General features: G+C 40.4%; 1 protein-coding gene across 2 annotated transcripts; it reads right to left on the reverse strand.

Moving 5' to 3' along the window:
• Positions 1–1,352: 1,352 nt before the first annotated feature.
• Positions 1,353–15,698, reverse strand: LOC121193642 (zonadhesin). Of its 2 annotated transcripts, XM_041056044.1 has the most exons (29): positions 15,470–15,698; positions 15,241–15,293; positions 15,023–15,097; positions 14,135–14,358; positions 13,960–14,032; positions 13,095–13,492; positions 11,998–12,562; positions 11,655–11,851; positions 11,176–11,565; positions 10,437–10,729; positions 9,830–10,095; positions 9,373–9,441; positions 8,897–9,034; positions 8,550–8,806; positions 8,360–8,444; positions 8,129–8,200; positions 7,777–7,911; positions 7,416–7,672; positions 7,216–7,300; positions 6,859–7,092; positions 6,609–6,746; positions 5,916–6,172; positions 5,684–5,768; positions 4,532–5,593; positions 4,069–4,277; positions 3,755–3,911; positions 3,313–3,671; positions 2,325–2,454; positions 1,353–2,129 (listed from the first exon to the last, which is right to left on the reverse strand). In XM_041056044.1, exons 1-29 carry the CDS (start codon positions 15,544–15,546, stop codon positions 1,987–1,989), a joined length of 6,483 nt encoding a protein of 2,160 aa, XP_040911978.1. In that variant the 5' UTR covers positions 15,547–15,698; the 3' UTR covers positions 1,353–1,986. The 2 variants fall into 2 exon arrangements, with proteins under 2 accessions (XP_040911978.1, XP_040911979.1); XM_041056045.1 differs by lacking the exon at positions 9,373–9,441.
• Between the last annotated feature and the right edge of the window lie 5,335 nt (positions 15,699–21,033).

Consider the following 21,033-nt stretch of genomic DNA (forward strand, 5'->3'; position numbering starts at 1 on the left):
TGGTGTGGTATTGGGAACTGCTGTTTGAGCTAGAAAATTAAAAGGGACAGCAACATGTCAACATTTCATTTGAATTCACAAAAAAAAAAACTACATTTATTTTTAGCTTTGGCTCGAGAGGGGTAGCTGACATGGATACATTGTCATGGATGAATTGTCTGGTACAACAAAAGTGGGCAATAAAGCAGTTTTTCAGACAGCTGCATCCACCCCATTAAACCACAACAGTTCATTAACAGTAAATTTAGGTTCCAGGTCTGATGGAACAAACTACAGACACAAATTACAAACACTTCAAAAGGCAAATACTTGTTCAAGGAATGAGCTCTTTGTGTGAACAACATGACTTACATATTCATAATAATCATTGTTAGACTGAGGGATGTAATTTGTAACCCGTTTCTGTATGAATAACAATTTTCAGCAAGTTTCACATACCACTGTGAAGACTTAACAAAGGCAATTGCATCTCATTAACATAGATAAAAAATGAATTAGTAATTTGTTATTCTTGGTGTCTGTTTATGTATTTGTTTATGGGGATAATTTTCACACTGAGGTCAGTACAATTAGCACTAATAAATTATCTCTCAATAGTTAATAGGATACTATTTACTTGCTACCTCTAATAAATTGAGGCAGTGATTTAGCAAGGATAATAACCTGGTCCAGCAGGGGCTTATTTTTTTTAAATTGACAATGGCACTTGTGAGCATTGACTAATTTACCATTATTCTTTGAAATAATCCAATCATCTGAGTCCTCTAGTCTTTTGATTATTAAATAATTTGGCAGTCAGTTAGCTTTTTAAAAACAGGTCAAAGAACAACAGTCAAATCATTGTTTATCAAGCTTCAACAATTTGTGTTTGTTCTATCTTAATTATACCTAATTGTTGAAAATTTGTATCCTACGTAACTATATTAGTTAAACAATTTTTTTTTTTGTATTATGAGAAAAAGTTGAAAATTCCATGACTTTATTTCAGTATTAAATGCGGTAATGTTTCACTCACCATCATTGAGAGGTAGCAACACCAGCAGGAGAAAGAAGCACAGTGGAGAGCAACCCATGACTCAGTGTGGCTGTTAGGTGTAGCCAAGACTTATTTATACATTCATATGAGCATCACAGACATACACACACACAGACACACAGTCCGTCAAGACTAAGTCTATTGTTTGTGGGGGGGTTCCTTCCTTGTCTTCACATTACAATATTATGTTACAAAAGTTCTGTACAGTTTCTTTCCCTAATGATTAGTTTCTCCAGTTCCTCTTGTTCACACTGTCAGACTGTAAATATGTCAGGAATGCTGTTGTAGCTACCACTGAGAAATGACTAGACACAAATTTAACCACAGTGCATCTTTATTAGAGCAGTGAAGATTCAATAGAAAACCTACCTGGGTGCTGCCATTCAAATACACATTATGACCAAGTGAAGCAACATTCTGAATAAGCATTTATTGCACATTTGATCTCTTTCCAACTGTTTCAGGTAGTGCTAAATAATGCAAGTGTAGTCGCGCATTCTCATTATTTAAACACACTGCATTGTATGTTTTGTTCAGTGTGGCCATTACTGTGGAAGATACAGCATCTGCACAGATCACTTTTGAATAAATAGTGTGCATGTGACAAGTCTGATATATTGTCACAGGCTGCAAAGTTTTCATGAGAAAAGTAATGAAGATTTTGGCTTTTAAAAGTAGACTTGAAAGCTTTCAAATGTAGGCATGACTTTTTTTTTTTACTGTGATTTTCTTTTTTTACTGTTTTTTTTACTGTGCCGAGTCATGTATGGAAGCTCAGGTTTGTTGTCTAAGTTAAAAATAAAATCAGCATTAATTCTGTCTGTTCTCATTTTCCAAGGTGACAGATATTATGAATGTGGAGTTTTCTTGTAAACAGAGAGTAATATTTCTACTAAACCTCCACAGGTTATCTTTAAGTGCTGTGTCTCATCCTTACATCCATCTGATATTTAAACTCTCCAGCTCTCTCCAAACTCTTGAACGCTCCGGGCCCTTGTGCCGTCTGGCTTCATCCAGTCATTCCGCTTCTGACTGTCAAAGTTTCCACACAGACCCCCGACTTTCCTTTTATATATGTGTGGTAGAATGATCTCTGCAGGAATAACATCAACAATACAATGTCACTTAATTCACTGTTTCCCAGAAAATAACTATTTCATTGACAAACGAAATAGTTATTTTTGAATCAGATAATAAATTGTGATTTAAGAATTGGTGATGAATCCTAAAGATTCCTGGACTACTTATATGTCTGTTAGTCATGTTTCATAAGGTGAAGATGAGTTACCTGCTGTGCTGTGTCCATCAAATTCCACTGAGAGGCCAAAGTCAGTCTTCAGGTAGAGGCGAGAGGAATGCTCCCGGATGTTTAGACCTGGGGCTGGTGAAACAGGAGTATTAGTTCTCCTTCCATCCACCTGGAGAGAGATAAGAGTGGGGGATCTGTCAGTGGGACATATTTAAGTAGAACTGTCTGAACTAGTATTTATTCTTGTACAGTTATGTATGTTCTTTTCAGGGATTCACAAAACAATTTTTTGTTTGGCTGTCCCCTAACAGTTGATTAATTTTTTTTTTACATCAGTTGCATCCGTGGTCCCCACAGAATAATTCCTAATGACTCTGGACCCTGACATTTCTTCTGGCACCCCCACAACACCAAAGGTCTCACTTATTTAGGCCTGCTGACTTTGGTGATCCCCTAACTGTTCCATGTCCCTATCAGGATGAAATTTCAATTTGTCCAATACTTTGGTTTATGGCCAAATACCTGCAAAACTAATGAGATTCCCATCAGTCTCAGCTAGTCTTAGGATAGCAAAGTTATTGTGATTATGCCCGTAAGCTCTTAAATTCTGAGATATTGTTCTAGTGATGTTTCCCAAGAGTAACTGTCACCTGATACAAACTGGATTCAGGAAATGGACTCCTTTTGAAATATATATATATATGCATTCATATATATAGACATATGTACGTCTATGTAGTTCATATTATCTCCTTCTCTGTCTCTTGTATACAAATACACAAACAATAGTGCCAATAAGGAAATAATATGAGCAGAGTTAAGCACATGGCACATCATCTGCCTCAGTACTTTCGCAAGGAAAAGATGTGAAGGAGTGTGGTTTATTTCCCTTGGTGTTTTCACAAATGTTTGTGGGCGGGCAGAAATATGAAATAATCCCATGTACCTAATATTGCGTCTGCTGAAAATGCGCCACAGGAAAATGAGATGGCAACAGTGTGTTGTTAAAAATGGCCTTGATACTTACAACCAGCCTTCTATTCTTCTTGAACTCCACAGTGTGATTGTACACTCTGATCTTAAGCTTTTGTAGTCTGTGGTGTTCCTCATGCTCTTCACTATCATCATCATCATCTTCATCGCTGTCATCTTCATCCTTGATGCTGCGACTGTTGTTTTCTTCACTGCTACTGTCGCCATGCTGCTGACTGTCATCTTCATCCTCTACTGTGCGTGTGTTGCTGGCCTCAATGTAGACATCTGGAAGGTTACTTGGCAAATTGTTGGTCCGGACTAGCACATATGAGTGCTCCCCCTCAAAGTCATGCTTCATTTTATCAAAAGTTTTGTACTGAGGGTCTTCCTTTATAGTGCACTCACTGAAGCCTGTAGAGCAATTCATAAATTAGTGAGGAAGATGTAACATAGTTTAGATATGTCACAAAGTTAAGTCTTGGCATTTACAGCACCTGTAGACTTGCAGTAATATTCGCCCTTGTCGTTTTGAAGGCAGACAGCATTTCCATCACATTCATCTCTGTCATCGCAGTTGATCTTCCCCACGCCATTGTCTTCCTCACATTCACATTTCTGACTGCAGTGATTGGTGTACCACACTTCATTAAACTGTCAAGAAAGACAAAGTAAATCACACAGCTCAGACCTTATTGTCCACATGCAATGCTTTGGCTGTCAGAAAGTAGTACCGGGTATTTGAAAATACACTGTACAATAACACTGTATATGATCTGTGGATGACGAGTCGTTCTGAACTGTCTCTCACCTGATGTTTGGTCCCATTCTTGTCCACGCATCCACACTCTTGGATAGGCACACAGCGCTGCCGTTTCTGCACAAAGCCGTTGTCACATACACATCCGGGCACACAACTCTGACTGTCACTACACTGGGGTGGACCATTCAGGTGTGTACAGGTTGGGCTGCAGGCAGGGATACAAGTGGTGTAATGACTATTCCCTGGGCAAGAGGGTGCTAGAGAGAAACAGAAAGATAGACAGTATATACTTAGCATATATACAAGCATAAAATGACAAATCAAACAGGTCTATGCAATTGTTGTATACACTCTATCTACTGTAAATTTGTGAGCTATTCTTTAATTTTAGCTCACAAGTGACGTTTGGCATTGTCACCTATACATGGGAGGTGTAAAGTATGCATTAGTGGAAACCCAGTCCATGTTTAAAGTTTTTCATTAAGTAGGAAAATGCAAATGTATAACTTACTTGGCACAGGTGTTGTTGGTGGTTGTGGTCTAGCTGTTGTAGATTGTGGTGTAGCTGTAGTTGTAGACTGAGGTCTGTCTGTTGGTGGATATGGTTTATTTGTTGTTGTGGGTTGTGGTCTAGCTGTTTTTGTGGACTGTGGTGTAGCTGTTGTGGGTTGGGGTTTAACTGTGGTTGTAGGTTGTGGTCCAACTGTTGTTGGAGGATGTGGTCTAGCAGTTGTTTGTGGAGCAGTTGTTGTTGGAGGGTGTGGTCTTGTTTGTGACTCAGTTTGAGCTGTGGTTTGTTGTTGTGGTGTAGTTGTTTGTGGCTGAGTTTCAGTTGGAGGTTGCGGTTCAGCTGTGGTTGGAGGTTGTGGTCTCTTTGTTGTTTGTGACTCAGTTTGAGCTGTGGTTGGAGGTTGTGGTCTCTTTGTTGTTTGTGACTCAGTTTGAGCTGTGGTTGGAGGTTGTGGTCCAGCTGTGGTTGGAGGTTGTGGTCTAGCTGTGGTTGGAGGTTGTGGTCTAGCTGTGGTTGGAGGTTGTGGTCCAGCTGTGGTTGGAGGTTGTGGTCTAGCTGTGGTTGGAGGTTGTGGTCCAGCTGTGGTTGGAGGTTGTGGTCTAGCTGTTGGATTGGGTCCTACTGTGGTTTGAGGTTCTTCACTATATGCTGTTGTTTCAGGTTCTGGTTGCTCTGAAGTTTCAAGTCCTGGGTGCCCTGTGGGTGGGTGGGGTCTAGCTGTGGTTTGGGGTTCAGTTGTAGCTGTAGTTATTGGTCTTGATGTTACTGGTCGCTGTGGTCTTGTTGTTGGAGCATCAGGTGTTGTGGTCAGTGGGCCATTAGGATGTGAAGTGTATGGGGGCTTAGTTGTTGCTGATGGTTTTGTCGGGGTTTGTGTATCACAGTTAGTTGGGGCTGCTGTTGTTGTGGCGGTCATTGTTGTAAATGTAGTGGTCGACTGTGGTTTTGACGAAGTTGTTGTTGGTTGTGCAGCAGATGAGCTGTTTGCTGGAGGAAGCTCAGGACCCTCTGTTGCTACTGGGTCCAAGGTTTTGGGAGCAGGTGTTGTGGGTTTAGCCAGGTCTGTAACAACATTTCACAGTCAAGTCAGTCACACCAGTTTTCAGTTATACTGTGTTTGGACTAAGCAAAATGTCAGAAGGAGAGAAGCACCTCCACAGTGTCCGTGGTGAAGTGATATATCATCTATGGCCACATCAGACTGATCATTGGAACCTCTCCGCCCCTCAAAAATTATCTAAAAACAAGTGCACAGGTTAATGCCTATTACAGCATAGCAATCCAAAGGTCCTGTTAATGTTTCAGGTAGCACAATATTATTGTTTTGCAATGCAATTTTCTAACATTAGGTTGGAGAAAGAAACATTTTTAATAAGTAACTCACCTGGAAAGCTCCAGTTGTGGTCAAGTCCACCTGAGCCAGGTGCCACATATTTCCTTGGTCATTCCTTTTCCTCCAAACAGCATTAGCCTTTCTGTCCTGGAACAGGTAAACATGGAGTCCCATTGTGTCTGCCGAGCCGTACATATGGTACCAGAATTGCAGGCACTGAGGACCAGAGTCAGAGCACTCAGAGCTGATGAGACGAGCTGTGTCTCCAAGTGATGCACTGTTTGCTTCAATGTAAAGATAGTGGCCATCTGGATAAGAGCATAAGAGTTAGGTTAGTGAAAGTAACACATAGTGTATAGTTTTCTTAGATGATTTTCCATTTACTTCTATGTTCAAGGTATGACCTATTACAGCAGAAACTGGAGGCTAAATGTTGACAGTGCAAATGACTTTTAAACCAAAAAATGACTTTTATTTGCAAGCAGCAGCTACGCTGTAACATTATCTGGAGAATGACAGACTGATAAACACTGTTCCTGATATGAGATATTTTTCTTTATCAGGCTGCCATTCTGGTTTGACAAGGAAGAACTGCTTTAACAATGGGATTTTCACAGGTTTGAGGTTGACTGAGGCTAACGTCACTCTTTAAAAGAGTGTGCTGGGTTTTTTTTTCTCTGAAAGTTAAACTCTTATCTTACGTGGTATACAGTTACACCTGGCTTGTGTCAGAAGGCTAATTACCTCCTGTGGTCTGATCTGAGGAAGGACCAGTCATCATAGTGGGAGTGGAGCCACTATGCCTTGTCCAATCAAAAACATCAGCAAGCAGTTGACTCCACTGACATAAATCTTGTTCAAAATCACAGCGGAGTTGGCATACTGGAAAGAAAGGTTAGAAATATTATGAGATCACTGACATGGCAATTCTGGAAATAACAAAAACTGCCAACATCAAGGATGTTAAAGTGCCGTGGTGGAATTACTACTGTACCTCGTTGTTGTGGTGGTGGTCTGCTATGTGGAGCTTCAGTGACATTGTCCATATTAATAAAGTCAGTTTTTGCTTCCACTGTTGGAGGTATGGTGATATTTGTTGTTGGGGGCTGAGCTGTAACATTGACCAGAGGGGGCTCTGGATCCACAGTGGTTGGCACAGGGACACTTGGTAGAGCCGTGTTGTTTCCATCTGGTTTAGGAGGGCTTGTTGTCGCACCACCTGTCCGATCTGCAACAGTAAAATAAAAGCTTATTTTTTTTGTATTTAAAATATTATAAGCTACACATTTTTTTAAATAAGCAATAGGTTTTAAAGGTTTACAGTTACTTATTCTGTATGCATGTTTCTTACCTGAGCAGGGACCACGATAAAGCTTTACATCGTCTATGGCCACATCTGACTGATCATTAGATCCTCTGCGCCCTTCAATGATGATCTGAATGATGGTATGGAATTCATTAGTAAATTTTGCAGAACATATTATGTAATAGCATTGCACTACTAAACCAAAGGCTGTGCATCAGCTGAGTCCCTGGTGTGAGATGAGTCACCTGAAAAGCTCCGGTTGTTGTGATGTCCACCTGAGCCAGATGCCACATATTTCCTTGGTCATTCCTCTTCCACCAGACAGCATCAGTCACTCTGTTCTGGAACAGGTAAACATGGAGGCCCATTGTATCTGCTGAGCCGTACATATGGTACCAGAACTGCAGACACTGAGGACCAGAGTCAGAGCACTTAGAGCTGATGAGACGAGCTGTGTCTCCATGTGTAACACTGCTGGCCTCGATGTACAGGTAGTGACCATCTAGACGAGAGGAAAGGAAAGACTAAATTTATCAGACACACTTTCCATGGTGTTTTGTTTGTCTGTCACCTTTTCAATTGTCACATGAAGAAAGGGTGTATTACCACCAGTGTGGTCAGCAGAGGGCCCAGTCATCAGAGTGGGAGTGGAACCACTGTGCCATGTCCAGTCAAAAGCATCTGTCACCATCTGATTCCAGCTACAAAGGTTGCTGTTGAAACTACAGTCGAGACTGCAGACTACAGGAAAACATTTGCAAAAAATTAACATGGACTCAGTATTGAAACACTCATGCAGCTTCATGAAAAATTAGACAATCTGTAACCTTCAATCACCATTACAAATTGCACATTCAGTATTTATTGGACTAGGCATAAATGTTAATTGGTAACCAAACTTCTGCTTTTCCGATGCAGAAACAACTGACCCATAAAATATAGCTTCCTGTGTACTTACCTGGGTGTGAGGGGGAGACTTCTGCAGTTGTGGAAGGAAGCTCAGTTCCACTAACCAGACCAGGGAAGCTACCTAAAGGAAGTGATTACCGACTTTTTTTTAATGCTGTTATATCAGGCATGATAATAAATGAGACCTTAATTTATTAGCAGCAGTAAAAATGTTACAGTACAGTATATCAATCATCAAATCAAAAATTTTTTTGTCCCTCTTGTTAGAGGTGAATGTCACCTGAGCATGAGCCAAAGCGGATGGAAATGTCATCTATGCCGACATCTGACTGAGCGTTAGAGCCTCGAATTCCCTCTACTATGATCTGATATGGGTGGTAAGAAAAAAAGTGTACAGAATGTTCACTGTACAGAAAAAGATAATTGTTTTTTTCAAAAAGGTAGTGCAACTTTCAACCAGTCAGACTTACTTGGAAAGGACCAGACACTCTGATGTCAACATTTCCTGGATGCCATTCTGGCCCCTGGTTGTTCAACATGGACCAGAGCTTGGTGGCTTTATTTTCTTTAAGCAGGTAGATATTTAGGGCCATTGCTGTGGCTGAACCATACATATGGTACCAGAAGTGCAGACAAAGTGGGCCATTATAATGGCACACCGAGCTCAACAGACGGGCTGAGTCTCCATGGGTTACACTGTTTCCCTCAATGTATAGGTAGAAACCAGCTAGAGAAATGGTCAAAAGCACAATTACTCATAAACAACAAAGACAGAAGTCCAACAGATGTAATAGTTTGGCCGGACACAAGGTTTTACCTCCAGTAGTGTGGTCCTGGTTTGGCCCAGTTAGGTCTGAGGGGGTGGGTCCGGAGTGTCTTGTCCAATCAAAACTGTCCTGTATGAGCTGCTCCCACCCACACAGATTTTTTTCAAAGTCACAGTTCATGGGACAGACTAAGAAAAAATATATAAACACAGTAGAAAAAGCATATAAACACAATGGAAATGTATAACGTTAAAGTATTATGAACTAATTATCTATAGGAACGTTACAGTCTGAAAAACAGAATTTAAGTTAAAACATTATTTCATACAATCTGTAGATAATTACACCAAGGTTATTCAGATATATTCAAATACATTTTTATATTAAACCTCTATAAATTTATTGCGGTAGGAGGCAAGCAGAGTCAAATGTAATACTTGTTTTTGAAATGATTGATTATAAATTGGATTATGCCACTGATTTTCCAAACCAGTAACAAATAAACCTCATCCCTGAATGCTCTTACAAGTCTGATCTGGTGTTGGAGAAGAAGGAGGTGGAGTTGTTGGAAGAGTTGAAGTGGTTGGGGGGTCAGCTGAAATAGGAACAAAAACAAAACAAAAAGCCAAACAAACAAACAAACAAACAAAAACAAAAAAAGGAAGTGAGTTTACCATCTTTGCCTTTTGGCACCCTAGGCAATATTTTGTGTTAGGCCTCCCCCTGCCCATCTTAACCACTGAATTTCTCCGACTTTGCTAACAATAACAAACAAAAAGAATCATTCAGGTTGGGGCCCCAGGCAGCTGCCTAGTTTGCATATGCAACAGGCCGGTCCTGAACGAAAAGCGGAAGCAGAGAGAAACACATTTTATTTTTGCAAAAAAATAAAATGTGCCAGTTAATTAATCAATACCAGTATCAGTACACATACATATCCTCTCACAGATTAACGCTTTCATTATCTAACGCATGTAACTCACCACAGGCTGTGCCTGTCTGCCAGGGGGGCAGCTCCACTCCTGCAACCTCGCATGCTGCTGAGTAGGACTTCAGAGATTCACATAGGGTGTGCTGGTCACCATTCGTGGCACAATAGTCATACACACAACTATTAAGGTAGATGTTTGGGTGAATGGTTTCGTGGCAGGGCCTGAAGGCGTCCCTCAGTAGTATGTTACACTCATTGTAGGCCTCGTTCTCTTCGTCATAGTTGCAGAGCCTTGGCTTATTTGGATAAGCAGTACACCTGGAGGAGAAGGTTTAGACAATGAAATAGAGATCAAAACATTAGGAATTATGGTGCAACTCAACTTGCTGGGAATTATCTTATCAATCTGGTAATTGTGTATATATCTGGTTATGTATAAAGTTATCAGACAAGCCAGACAGAAATTATTTGGTAAGACAAAGAGTCTATGGCTATGACCACAGCTCCGTGAGACTGTACTTTGGCACAGAGGAGCTTTCAACTAAATGCTAATTTCAGTATGCTAAAATGCTCATAATGACAATGTTAACATCCTAATGTTCAACAGGTATCATGTTTTCCAGAGTTTAGTGCATTAGCACAGTGAGTAAATAACTCACTGTTTATTGTCCGGCACCCTCCAGCTGTCACCAAACTCAAATGACTCTGTAACGTTTTGACCTCCTGGGGTTACAAAATCATCGTCCTGGTATCCAGAGTAGGTGCCACACAAGCCGCACAGTTCATACTTGTAGCGCTCATCCACCTGCAGAAAGAGCCTATTCTGCCCATCTATCAACATTCTGAGGCCAAAGGTCGTCTCCAAGATAATATAATTAATCTTCACGTTCACCCATACTGAGCCGTATGTTCCATTGGTGGAATATGGGAGTCGGACAGGGTTGTTATTCACCTAAAGAGAGGACAATCCATTATTTGTAATGAGTTTGTGAGAACTGCTTGTTTTTAAATCCCAAACAAGCTTTAATGTTTTTTTTTTTCTACTGGTATAGTTAGTGCAACCATTTAGCTTCCAAATAGCTGTTCAGGGCAAAGTAAAATGGGTCAGCTGTTAGTTTGTGTATTCTTGCAAGCCCCAGAGGACAAACAAGTAACTTCCTCTAATGACCTGACGCACAGTACTGACCCCTATAAACATGGGTGTGTTGCTACTAAAGTAATCAGCCACTGCCATTAATGAATTACATTAGATAATACTGAACATTGACACTCCAGTAAAAGGCCATTTACAAGTCATAGACTGGAAGCTGTTCAGTATCATACACATTTTCTATATATAAATTGGTAGAAATTTGGGATTGCTTGATAGAGAGAATTGTGAGGAGTTTTCATGCTTACATAGACCTCTCCACTTTGATTCAGGGTGATGTAAAAATCTTCAATCTGCAGAGTTACAGCTTCCAGCTTGGAGCGGGTGAAGTTCTGAAGGGGAGGATGCATGTTATGTCCGATCACAGTGAACTGGACTGGGCTTTCTTCCCCGCATGTTGTAGTCAGCATGTAATTGCAGCCTCCTTGAAAGTCATAATCCACATTGTCGAAGGTGATGTAGTGTGGATCACCGTACACCTTGCAGGTGGCAGGTTTGAAAGGGAAGCAGTCTTTGACCCCATCCTTTACCTTACAAACCTCATTGTCTGCACATTGTGTTGCGGTGCACCACAGATTATTATTACCCATACACTGGCACTGCTGCTCACATTCTCCTTCTTTGAATGTTGCTCCTTTCTGCAGGAAGACGAAAATTGTGTAAATAAATGATAGCCTTGTGGACGTTAATAGGTGAACGTGACATTGTTTTCATCTACTTCACGTACCTCATAGTGTTTCCCATTATACCAGCACCCGCAGTCCTCTGCTGGGACACACTTTCCCCCACTGAGTTTGAAGCCAGAGTCACACTCACATCTTTCCTCACAGCTTCCACAAGAGCCAGCTAAATCCAGACTGGAGCACACCTCAGGACAGCCATCAGCACATGAGTTATAGTGGCTGTTCTCAGGACACTGAAGGGCTGAGGGGACACAAGAAAAGAGAGGAAAGAGGACAGAGCATGGCCTTAATGCTACTGTGTTATTGCAGTCATTATTTGCTACTGTTTCTCCTATTTTAGTAGTAGGAGGAAGAGAAATGAAAGCTGAAAGCAATAAAGTAACATACGACAGAACGTGGAGTTCCTCCATATGGGTATGGCGACTCCAGCCTCCTCACAGATATCAGTGTAGGCCTGTAATGTTTCGCACAGCACCGCTGGGTCACCATGAGTAGAGCACATGCCAAACACACAACCCCTGAAGTAACCCTCTGCCCCCAACACTGATTGGCAGCCAGCAAAGAGCCCAGTACTAGAGAGGAGGCCTCCACAGTACAGCTCACTGGCATACTCCGCCTCCTCCAGTGGGTCACACTGATGAGGGACTAGAATAGTTTCACAGGAGGGGGTGGTTTGCCCAGTCTGCCAGCTCTCAGCCAAATCTGTTGCATCTCGGGCAATTGTTCCATCTGGCTTACGGAAGTCATCTCCTCTGAGGTGGTTAAAGTTGCCGCACAAACCACAGACCTCATCTGAGTATGTGGATGGCAGGGTGACGTGTACAGCACCAGCACTGTCATATGAAACAGAGAGACCAAAACTGGTTCCCAGTACAACAGCAGCGGGGTTGCTCGTGATGTTGACCGTGCCACTGCTGAGGCTCAGCGGAAGCTTCCTCCAGATCCCATTAACCTGTAGAAGAGTATCAGTTTTATACTTACAGACTGTCATCAGCAATATTGACTCACTCTGTCTTACAGTTTGCATAAAAAGCCACATTCTGAAGATAGACATATCTTTGAGAACTGATAAGACTGATAAGTCCTCCAGGAATTCCAGGACATTCTGCCATTAAACTCTACACTTTATGATATGACGGTTTATCAGTAGAATGGGCTGCAGATATGGGAAGTGCTTGATCCAGGACATTACCAAGCTCAACGCTCATAACAGGTGCCTCAAAACTGAAGTTGTACACACAGTATTTAGGTTTTTATGGAGGGACCGATGTAAAATAGAAAATAAGAATGCTGTATGTTTTAAAGGAATAAAATGGCCTCTAGAATACCAGCATGTTAATTCATTGTTTGACTTAACATATCTGAGGATGGATTGGTTCACAAATAAGTCTCTTTTAGCTAAGAACAATGAGAAATACCATTGTCTTCAAAAGTAGTATTATGTGCCTTCCTAAAATCCTGTGTCTGTTCAGTAAGTAACTCACCACAACCCGGTGTGTCTGCCTTTTCACCAGGGACACTCTGAAGTTCCCTGTGTCCACGTTGACCTGCTGGACAGTTGACAGAGATAAGTTCCCGTTCTGCTCATTGACCACTTCCACACTGAACATAGGCAGGGCCTCAGTGGGTGAGCAGGTCTTAGCCAGCATGTAGGTGCAGGGTGCCATGAAGCGGAACAGCACCCCATCAAAAGTGCTGCAGTCTGTGTAACTGTGTATAGTACATGTCCCAGAGGTGGAAATCCCACTGGAGCTTCCTCTTTGAGGGCCGCAGATTTGGCCCTTAGGGCACGGAGAGGGAGCGCAGGAGAGCTGGCCAGCAGAACAGAGGCAGCGGGTGGACTCATCTGGCCATAACTCTGTGTTAGATTCACACTGGGGTCCTGTGAGGTGTATGAATGAGTAAACAATCACTTTATAATGACACAATTTGGCTCAGAATGATTGATTAGTAACATCAATGAATCATTATGTTCAGTGTTAATACGTATGAATTTTAAAACATTTTCTTAATTATCTTAATTAACCAACCTATTGTTCATGTAAGTGATACTTTGATTCATGTTTTCCTTGTTTAATCAAAAGAATGAAAATCATTCTTTCTGTTTTACTGAAATTGTGAACCTGATAAATTGAAGAATATTTTATGTATTTAGAGCTTGAGAAGGGTTTTGTGATCTTTTGCAGTTTCACTGACAGTAATCTGAAAGGTGTTATGATAGCAATGGTTTGTGTATTGCATAAACATTGTTATCAACATACATACTTAAATATAGTATGATTTTTTCTTTTTTTTTTCCAACCAAAGCAGGTTCTTACCACATAAAAAGAAAAGTAAAATAATACTTACCACATGAGCCTCTTCTTATACCTATTCTGTTAAATGTGATCTGTCCCTCTATGGACACAGCTTCAAGTACAACCTAATGTAAAAGCAGATTATCTATTTAAATATTTACAATTTTATATTTTAAAAATGCCAATACAGCTTAGTTATAAATCTGTGGTTAAATTCTTTATTTTACCTGAGTCACTGGTTTGTTGAGTGTCAGGGGGACAAACACTTGTCTCTGTGAACTTCTGGGGAGGGCGGGAGAGGTCCAGATTTCTACCAGATCAGTACCGGTCCTCAGGAGAGCTCGAACTTCAGACCCATTAGTTGCAACTAGGGCCTGGTACCAAAACTCTAGACAGGCTTCGCCCTCGGGCCCCAGTGGACCACTCTCTAAAATATTCACGGCAACATCCGCTGGAGGTGAAAAGAACAATAAGATAATGTAATACACTAGATGCTAGAGCTGTCACAGATATTGACCTAATTTATAGCTTTGATGTAGGGATTGTTTCTAAACTATAAATTCCCTGACCTGACACTCACTGATACACAAAATAAATGGTAGAATATTTTTTAATTACACAGGTTAGGAAAGGGCTTTTATGTTGAATCATAATTTCTCACCAGAAATGGAAAACCATTTCCTTGCATTTGTTATTGCAGTAAAACCAGAAGTACATCTGTTGTGGTGCAGTTTTCATTGAATGCAAAATAGCTGTTTAGAGTGTTTTGTGCTTAATTTCAACCTCAAGTGCAGGCCCTTTGCATTGATTGCCCCTGGGAGAACACCAGGCTATAAAAGATTATTAGCCTGCTTCAGATCAATTAGCGATATGCAGCGAGGCACGGACACAGTCACAGCCTGCAGATTAAAACAGAACTGTGGACTGATGTACCAAATCCCCTCCAAAAGGGGAGGGACAAAATGAAAGGTTACTACAGGCAAATAATCGCTCTGTGTCAGAGTGAACTGAATTGAGCTGTTGTGATGACTTTAAAATACATTTGGCTTTCAATTTCATTATTGCATTATTTAATTAACCAAATCCATTTCAGCAGTAAATGTTTCCTTCTGTACCTGTTCTTTGTTGGCTCCTTGTCCAGTCACAAATCAGATTCTTCTGTCTGTCATAAAAACATTGTGTAACATATTCTATGCAAGGAAAAAATAATAGGGGTTAGATATAATATTATGTACAGTTTGTGTGTTTATTTAAATTCTTATTGTTGTGACAAATTGACAAATTTGAATTCAGACAATACTAGTGAGGTCTCAGCAGATATAATACTAAATACCCGAATTTGTCCTCCACTCTGGTAAAGGAACTAATGAGAAGTCATTTTCGGCTCTGAAAAAGGAAAACAGGTGACATCAATCACAGGTTGCTTTTAAAACAACTATGCCATAAATTCATAAAAGACAGGAGTGATTTAATGACAAAATCTGATTAATTTCCCCTCAGCAAAATTAAAGAGCCACCTATCAGCTAAAATGTGTTAAAATTTGAATCATCTTTAGACCCACCTGCACTGAGTCCCTGTCTGAGAGAAGAAGAGTAAAGTCACTGTGACCAACAAATTTGTATAGACGCCTCCAAGCATGGCTGATCCCTTAACGGCAGCCACTCAGCTGTTCTCCCGTTGCTAATACTCTCAGTCTTTGATGAGCTGCAGAATGAATGATGAGCAGTAACTGTTGTGGAGCCACAGCAAATACTCTGTGACCCTATATCTGCCAGCACAGAGGTTGTGACTGTCTTGTGTCCCTCTCAGAACAGAGTAGAGGGTTTTAGACATTTATAGTCCCCCCACCCCACACACTTGACCAGGTAACCGCAGCAGTAGGCGGAGAAAGAAAACTGGAGTACAGGAAGACATAAAAGGGGTTGGACCGAGTCGGTGGCGTAAAAATACTCTAAAAGTGACATCAGCAGCTAACAGTTACAGTAAATAGTGATAGGCGAGGTCAGGGTTTAGTGCTGCTATGTCATGAGAGGCACTGAGACCAAGATAAACTAACGCATACAAAGGCGTGGGGAAAAGAAAAAAACAAATGATTTTGACAACACAATTAAATATCCTCCCCCCACTATGATGCAAAAGTCATACTTGTTAAGGTTTAAATCTGCAACTATTCAAACATTGTACACGGTGCAAAATATATTTTGTTGCTAATTATCATTGCCAGAACATACATGTTTATAGTCTTTAGCCATTTTTTCATGATGAAAAAAGCAGCAGGATCCTTGCAACTCCTCTGCTGTTCTCACCAAGTTCTTCTTCTGTCTATTGTGGTGTTAATTTCTGTGCACAGTTAGGCTAAAAGCACACTTTTCACTATGAGAAGATGGTAAGATTATTGAAAAAGAGTTAAATGTTAACATTAAAGCCCAAGAGAAACCAAAGTGACTATTATTTGACCTTCTGTATTATTATCAAAGATTTAGCTTCCAACATGTTTATCTAAAGGCATGACTTTTAATACAAAGGTATTAGATAATGTTTTCCATTCAGAATATCAAAGCTGAGGATCCTCATGAATTCTACATGCAGTAAAAGGGCGACAAGATAATTTCCTTTGCAAATTGGTGCAGAGCCTTTAACTTCATCACACTTAGCCAAGATAAGCCAAAAAGATGGGCCATTAAAAATGTCAACTTGTGCAATGCATATTCTTGAAACAGTCAGAACAAGGCATGTGTACATTGTGACCTGATAATGCTGTTGTAAAAAAACAGGCTTGAAGTTGCTGCTGGAGTATATTGAGTGTATGTCAGCTAGATAGAAGCACACACTATGAACATGTGGAAAACGAGTGATAAGAAAGACACATTGTGTGGAAGGTGCTGTGTGATCCACCTGTTGTAACATTCCTGAAGCACTGTCGGTGTGTGTCAACAGAGAGGGTGGTCCAAAACAAATATTAGAGCTCTTTAAAGCTGTCCAACATAAAAGAAGGTCTTTGTTAGGCATCTGTAAAGGACCAAATGCTATTTTATAATATCCAGAGTATAAAAAGTCTTAATTTTCTGCATTATGTGGACATGAACCTTCTTTTTTTGTGCTTGTTGGTAATGCCACAATTTTCTTAACTACACAGATTATCTACAGTTATCTGAAAGACACCAGTCTGATTTCATAACAGATAATCAATGTTTTATCTCAGGTTGTTCCAGGTGTTTAAGGTGTGTGATGAAAGCCACAGGAAGTGAGTTACTCATAAACTGACCTGTAGAAGACTGTACAGAGCAAGGACTGATATTTTGAGAGGCTCTAATATGAAATGTGGCAGATGTATGGCTCCGCTATGTCTACTCAAAAATCTGTATTTACACTCCAAGGCAGTGCAACACACCACTATGCGAATAAATATGCTTGACTTGATTCAGCTAATGTTTTGTCATGCTCAGTTACTTATTGCATTTTACTATGCACATACTTGGTACAGCATCACTCTAGCAAAGGCAGATTGTCAGGCCTGCCCCCTAATAGTCAACCAAATGTTAGTCAATGAGAAGAGGGTTAGTTAACCAAGTTTTAATTGGCCGGTTGGTTGTAGGAAAAAAAAAAAAATCAAACTCTATAGGAAGTGGTGACTTAATTTGTAACTCAGTCAGTCACAGACTGACATTGTTTACACGGCTGGTTCCTGCTGGATTAATAATAGTGAATGAATAATACTAATAATATCAAAGGCTTCTATTTTTAGCAGTAATAGTCATGATAATTACTGGAAGGGAGTTGTCTGTCTTTTGATAAGGCCTGTTGCGGGGTCAAGTGCCTTCAAATCAGTTTATCACAGTATATACTCACTTCTGAGTAAACCATAATGATGTACCTTACTGGTAACCAAGACAGTCAAACAGTGTGGCAACCTTTCTGCCCCACCCAGAGGTGCAAAATACAGTGAAATACTATGGTAACCTTATCAATATACCCTTGTAAAATGTTAAAAGCTGAAATATGACATAATCAATCAGAAAATGCTACTCAATTACATACCAATAAATCCATAAACCTGTACTTGTCCTCGTGTCTCATACCTCCTCATGTCTTCAGCCAACAAATAAAAAGGGCCATTAATAATCAACCTCGCCCGCAGGAAATAAGAGAAAGAGCTACAAGAGGCCAAGACCAAGTGCAAAGCAATATACTGTGGACTTTTTCAAGGCTCATTGTGGACTGCAGATGCCCTGATCCATGACTAACAGTTAATAAGCCTATGTATGCTATTTGGATCTCCTTTTTGCTAACTCCTTTGTTGTAGGTAAAAATAGAACACCGTAGTAAGCAAAGGAATGTTATTTTGAAAAAATGGGGCAAATGCCATGTTAGTGTAATTTTTTTAACAAATCTCAAGCAGGCAGCGTGACCTGCTCCTCTACAGAGTGTTCTGTTTAGGAGGGCAAGTGTACCATTAAATATTGCCTAATACAGAAATTGCCTAAGCAAGTCTCCAGTTGCAGATTTTGATGAGCGCATACACATGCTTGAATAACTTGTAATGTCTCGCAGGTGATTTTCCACTTGAATATTTCGTGAACATTATTGGTTTGGAGACAACCAAACAGGGAAAGTGGAAGTGGGAGTGGAGGCGCCAGTGTGCAACAATTTCTATAACTTTCCAAAAACAGCATTCACTCATTCTTTCATTCAGTCCGAGACAGTAGAGTTTGTGCTTTCCCAAGCTCTTGGTTACTTTTCATAAATGCAACACTATGCACCCCCCATATTTTAACAACTGCATCTTTTCTCTTTCTACAACAACTGGCTTTTCACCTTGCCTTCAAGAGTGGTGGCTCTGAACCTAGCCTAAAACACTTCTGCATTCTGACATGTTTGGATGATATGTCTTTTCAAGCATAACCCGACCTTTATGACACAGTTCATGAGCTGGACCCTTGTCTGTGGCCTTCAGAAAAACAACTGTATTTCTAAGTTGTTTCGTCTGTTTGAAAACTTTTGTCCCTTAATCTTAGAAAACTGTCCCCCTGTTGAAAGTCTACTCTTCGACCCTTTTGTCAGAGTTCAGTTTATACCAAGCTCACACCCAAAGGTCACCTCTGCTGAAAAAAGAAAATCAATCCACCATGCAGCCTTTCATCTATGAATAGGTCACTCAATGGCATATGAAAATCCTCTCCGCCTTCCTTCCAGTTTACTTGCGTCTTAGCAGCCTGCGCTCCCAGGAGATGTCCTTAGTTGTAGCAGCAGGTCAAGGTCATGGTTGATAGATAACACTGGGCAAGGCAGGGCAGACACTGAGCTCTCCCTCATGTCAGAGCCTTAGTACTTATACTGAACTCTCATTCGTAAACTTGCTTTCTTCCCTTAGACGTGGGAGTTCAATGAGGACAACTGGGATCAAGCTGCTTCTTCTTTTTGCTGTCCGATGATTCAGTGTAGGGTCAAGGTCATCAAAGATGGAGACCAATGGGAAAGCAGGCCAGATAACTGGCTCTCATTTAGGTTCCAGGTTTGAACTGAAATTTGAGCTTTTGAGTTGATGCCCCATTTTTCCAGTCTAAGGAATACTAATAGCTTTTTTGCAGCTTTGAAGCGTGTGTGGACGTTTTGGCATTTCTAAACTCTTCACATGATTTCTTTTCTACTCCTTGAACGTTTATAGAACATGATGTATGGCCTTCAAAATACTGCAGAGGACTGAGTGCTTGTGCACCTCGTTGATAATTATAGTAGTAAATTACATTGGTACATGAATGTTGAGGACATACGTAACTGCTTAAGTGGGTCTATAACATTGCATTTTAAATCCCCTGAATATTTATGGACACATTTTTTACAGGAGCTACCATTTATAGTCTGTCTGCTAGAAAATGACCTATTTTCAATGAGGTTTTTAGAATGAAGAGTTACCACTGAAGGGTGAAAGAAAGCAGTGAACGGCTCCTCTGTGGAATGTAAAGTAGGTAAGGTATAGGTTAAAGCAATCTCTTAATTCTTCCAAAATAAAACAAGTCTATCAAAACAAATTAGACCTCAATATGCAGCATCTGCTTAATATTCATTGAATCATTGAACTTGCCAAAGCATTTCTTAATTTCACAGGGACAAGTCAAACTTGTTAACATTTCACCCTCGAGCCTCAAAAGTGAACAAGTGTTTATAAAGCAATAAGAAAATAAATAACCTCTGTCTGATTCCAGTTATTATTGAAATAAACCACCCAATTTAACATTTGTTGGTTTTCGGTTAGGTTTTTCCTGCAAACACCTGTGCGTTTCTTTCTTTTCCCCCTTTTCTTTTTTCTTAAGACAAGGTCATGAGCTGTCCTTCCCTCTTTCTCCGCTTCCTTCCTTCCGTCACGCTCCATTGAAAAAGTTTCTGTGCAATCTTGCAGGTGTTTCTTGGCCTGTGGCGCTTCGTTTCACAAACAGAGCCTGACTTCTCCTTCCGCCGCATGGTTGCTAAACAGGTTGTTTAATGAATACAGGTGCTGTGGTTCTGCTCTGCCTATCAGGGAGACATGATCAATACTGTAGGCAAGCTGCGTTTAATTGTCTTTTGTCAACACTTGTGTGAGGAGGAGAGAGGAACATTCCCCACCCCCCATATCTTCCCAATTCAGTGCTTTTATGCCATTCTTGAATCCTCATCATGCTTTATGATACATGCAGCTTGTTTCAACACCCAACTCTCTCTATGAAAAACGTGACGAGAATGCAATGTTTAGGCAGAACTCCAAAAACAAACAGAAACAGAACAGTTTAAGGGTCACATCAGTTGTTGTTGTTTGTGTGAAGGCTCAGAGAGACGTATTTGCATCATAAGGCATTTAAGATTTTTTTTTTGGACACACGAGTGTCATATAGTTACATATAGATTTTCTATATAAATATATAGATTTTCTGTGTGCATTTAAGACTGGGTATTAGAATAGGCTGTTTTAAATAACGTCAAACCACGAGGCTGTCATTTTTATGCACCAAGATTGGTTTTTATTTTTTTTTATTCTCAGGCAGTTTTAAAATTCTCAGTCTATAAGCCACATTCATGACAACACTTAATACAAGCTGGTGGAGCAGAACATTACCGTCATTTATTCATTTCACCAGAAGGTGGCACTCT

This window comes from Toxotes jaculatrix, chromosome 14, assembly GCF_017976425.1.
Source record: "Toxotes jaculatrix isolate fToxJac2 chromosome 14, fToxJac2.pri, whole genome shotgun sequence".
In the NCBI taxonomy this organism is placed as follows: domain Eukaryota; kingdom Metazoa; phylum Chordata; class Actinopteri; family Toxotidae; genus Toxotes; species Toxotes jaculatrix.

Coding starts and splice junctions, on each gene's coding strand:
- LOC121193642 (XM_041056044.1), bottom strand. CDS start 15,546: ATGCTTGGAGGCGTCTATACAAATTTGTTGGTCACAGTGACTTTACTC. Junction 14,359..15,022: donor AAGGAGCCAACAAAGAACAG/GTACAGAAGGAA, acceptor TTTCACCTCCAG/CGGATGTTGCCGTGAATATT. Junction 7,093..7,215: donor TTATCGTGGTCCCTGCTCAG/GTAAGAAACATG, acceptor TTACTGTTGCAG/ATCGGACAGGTGGTGCGACA.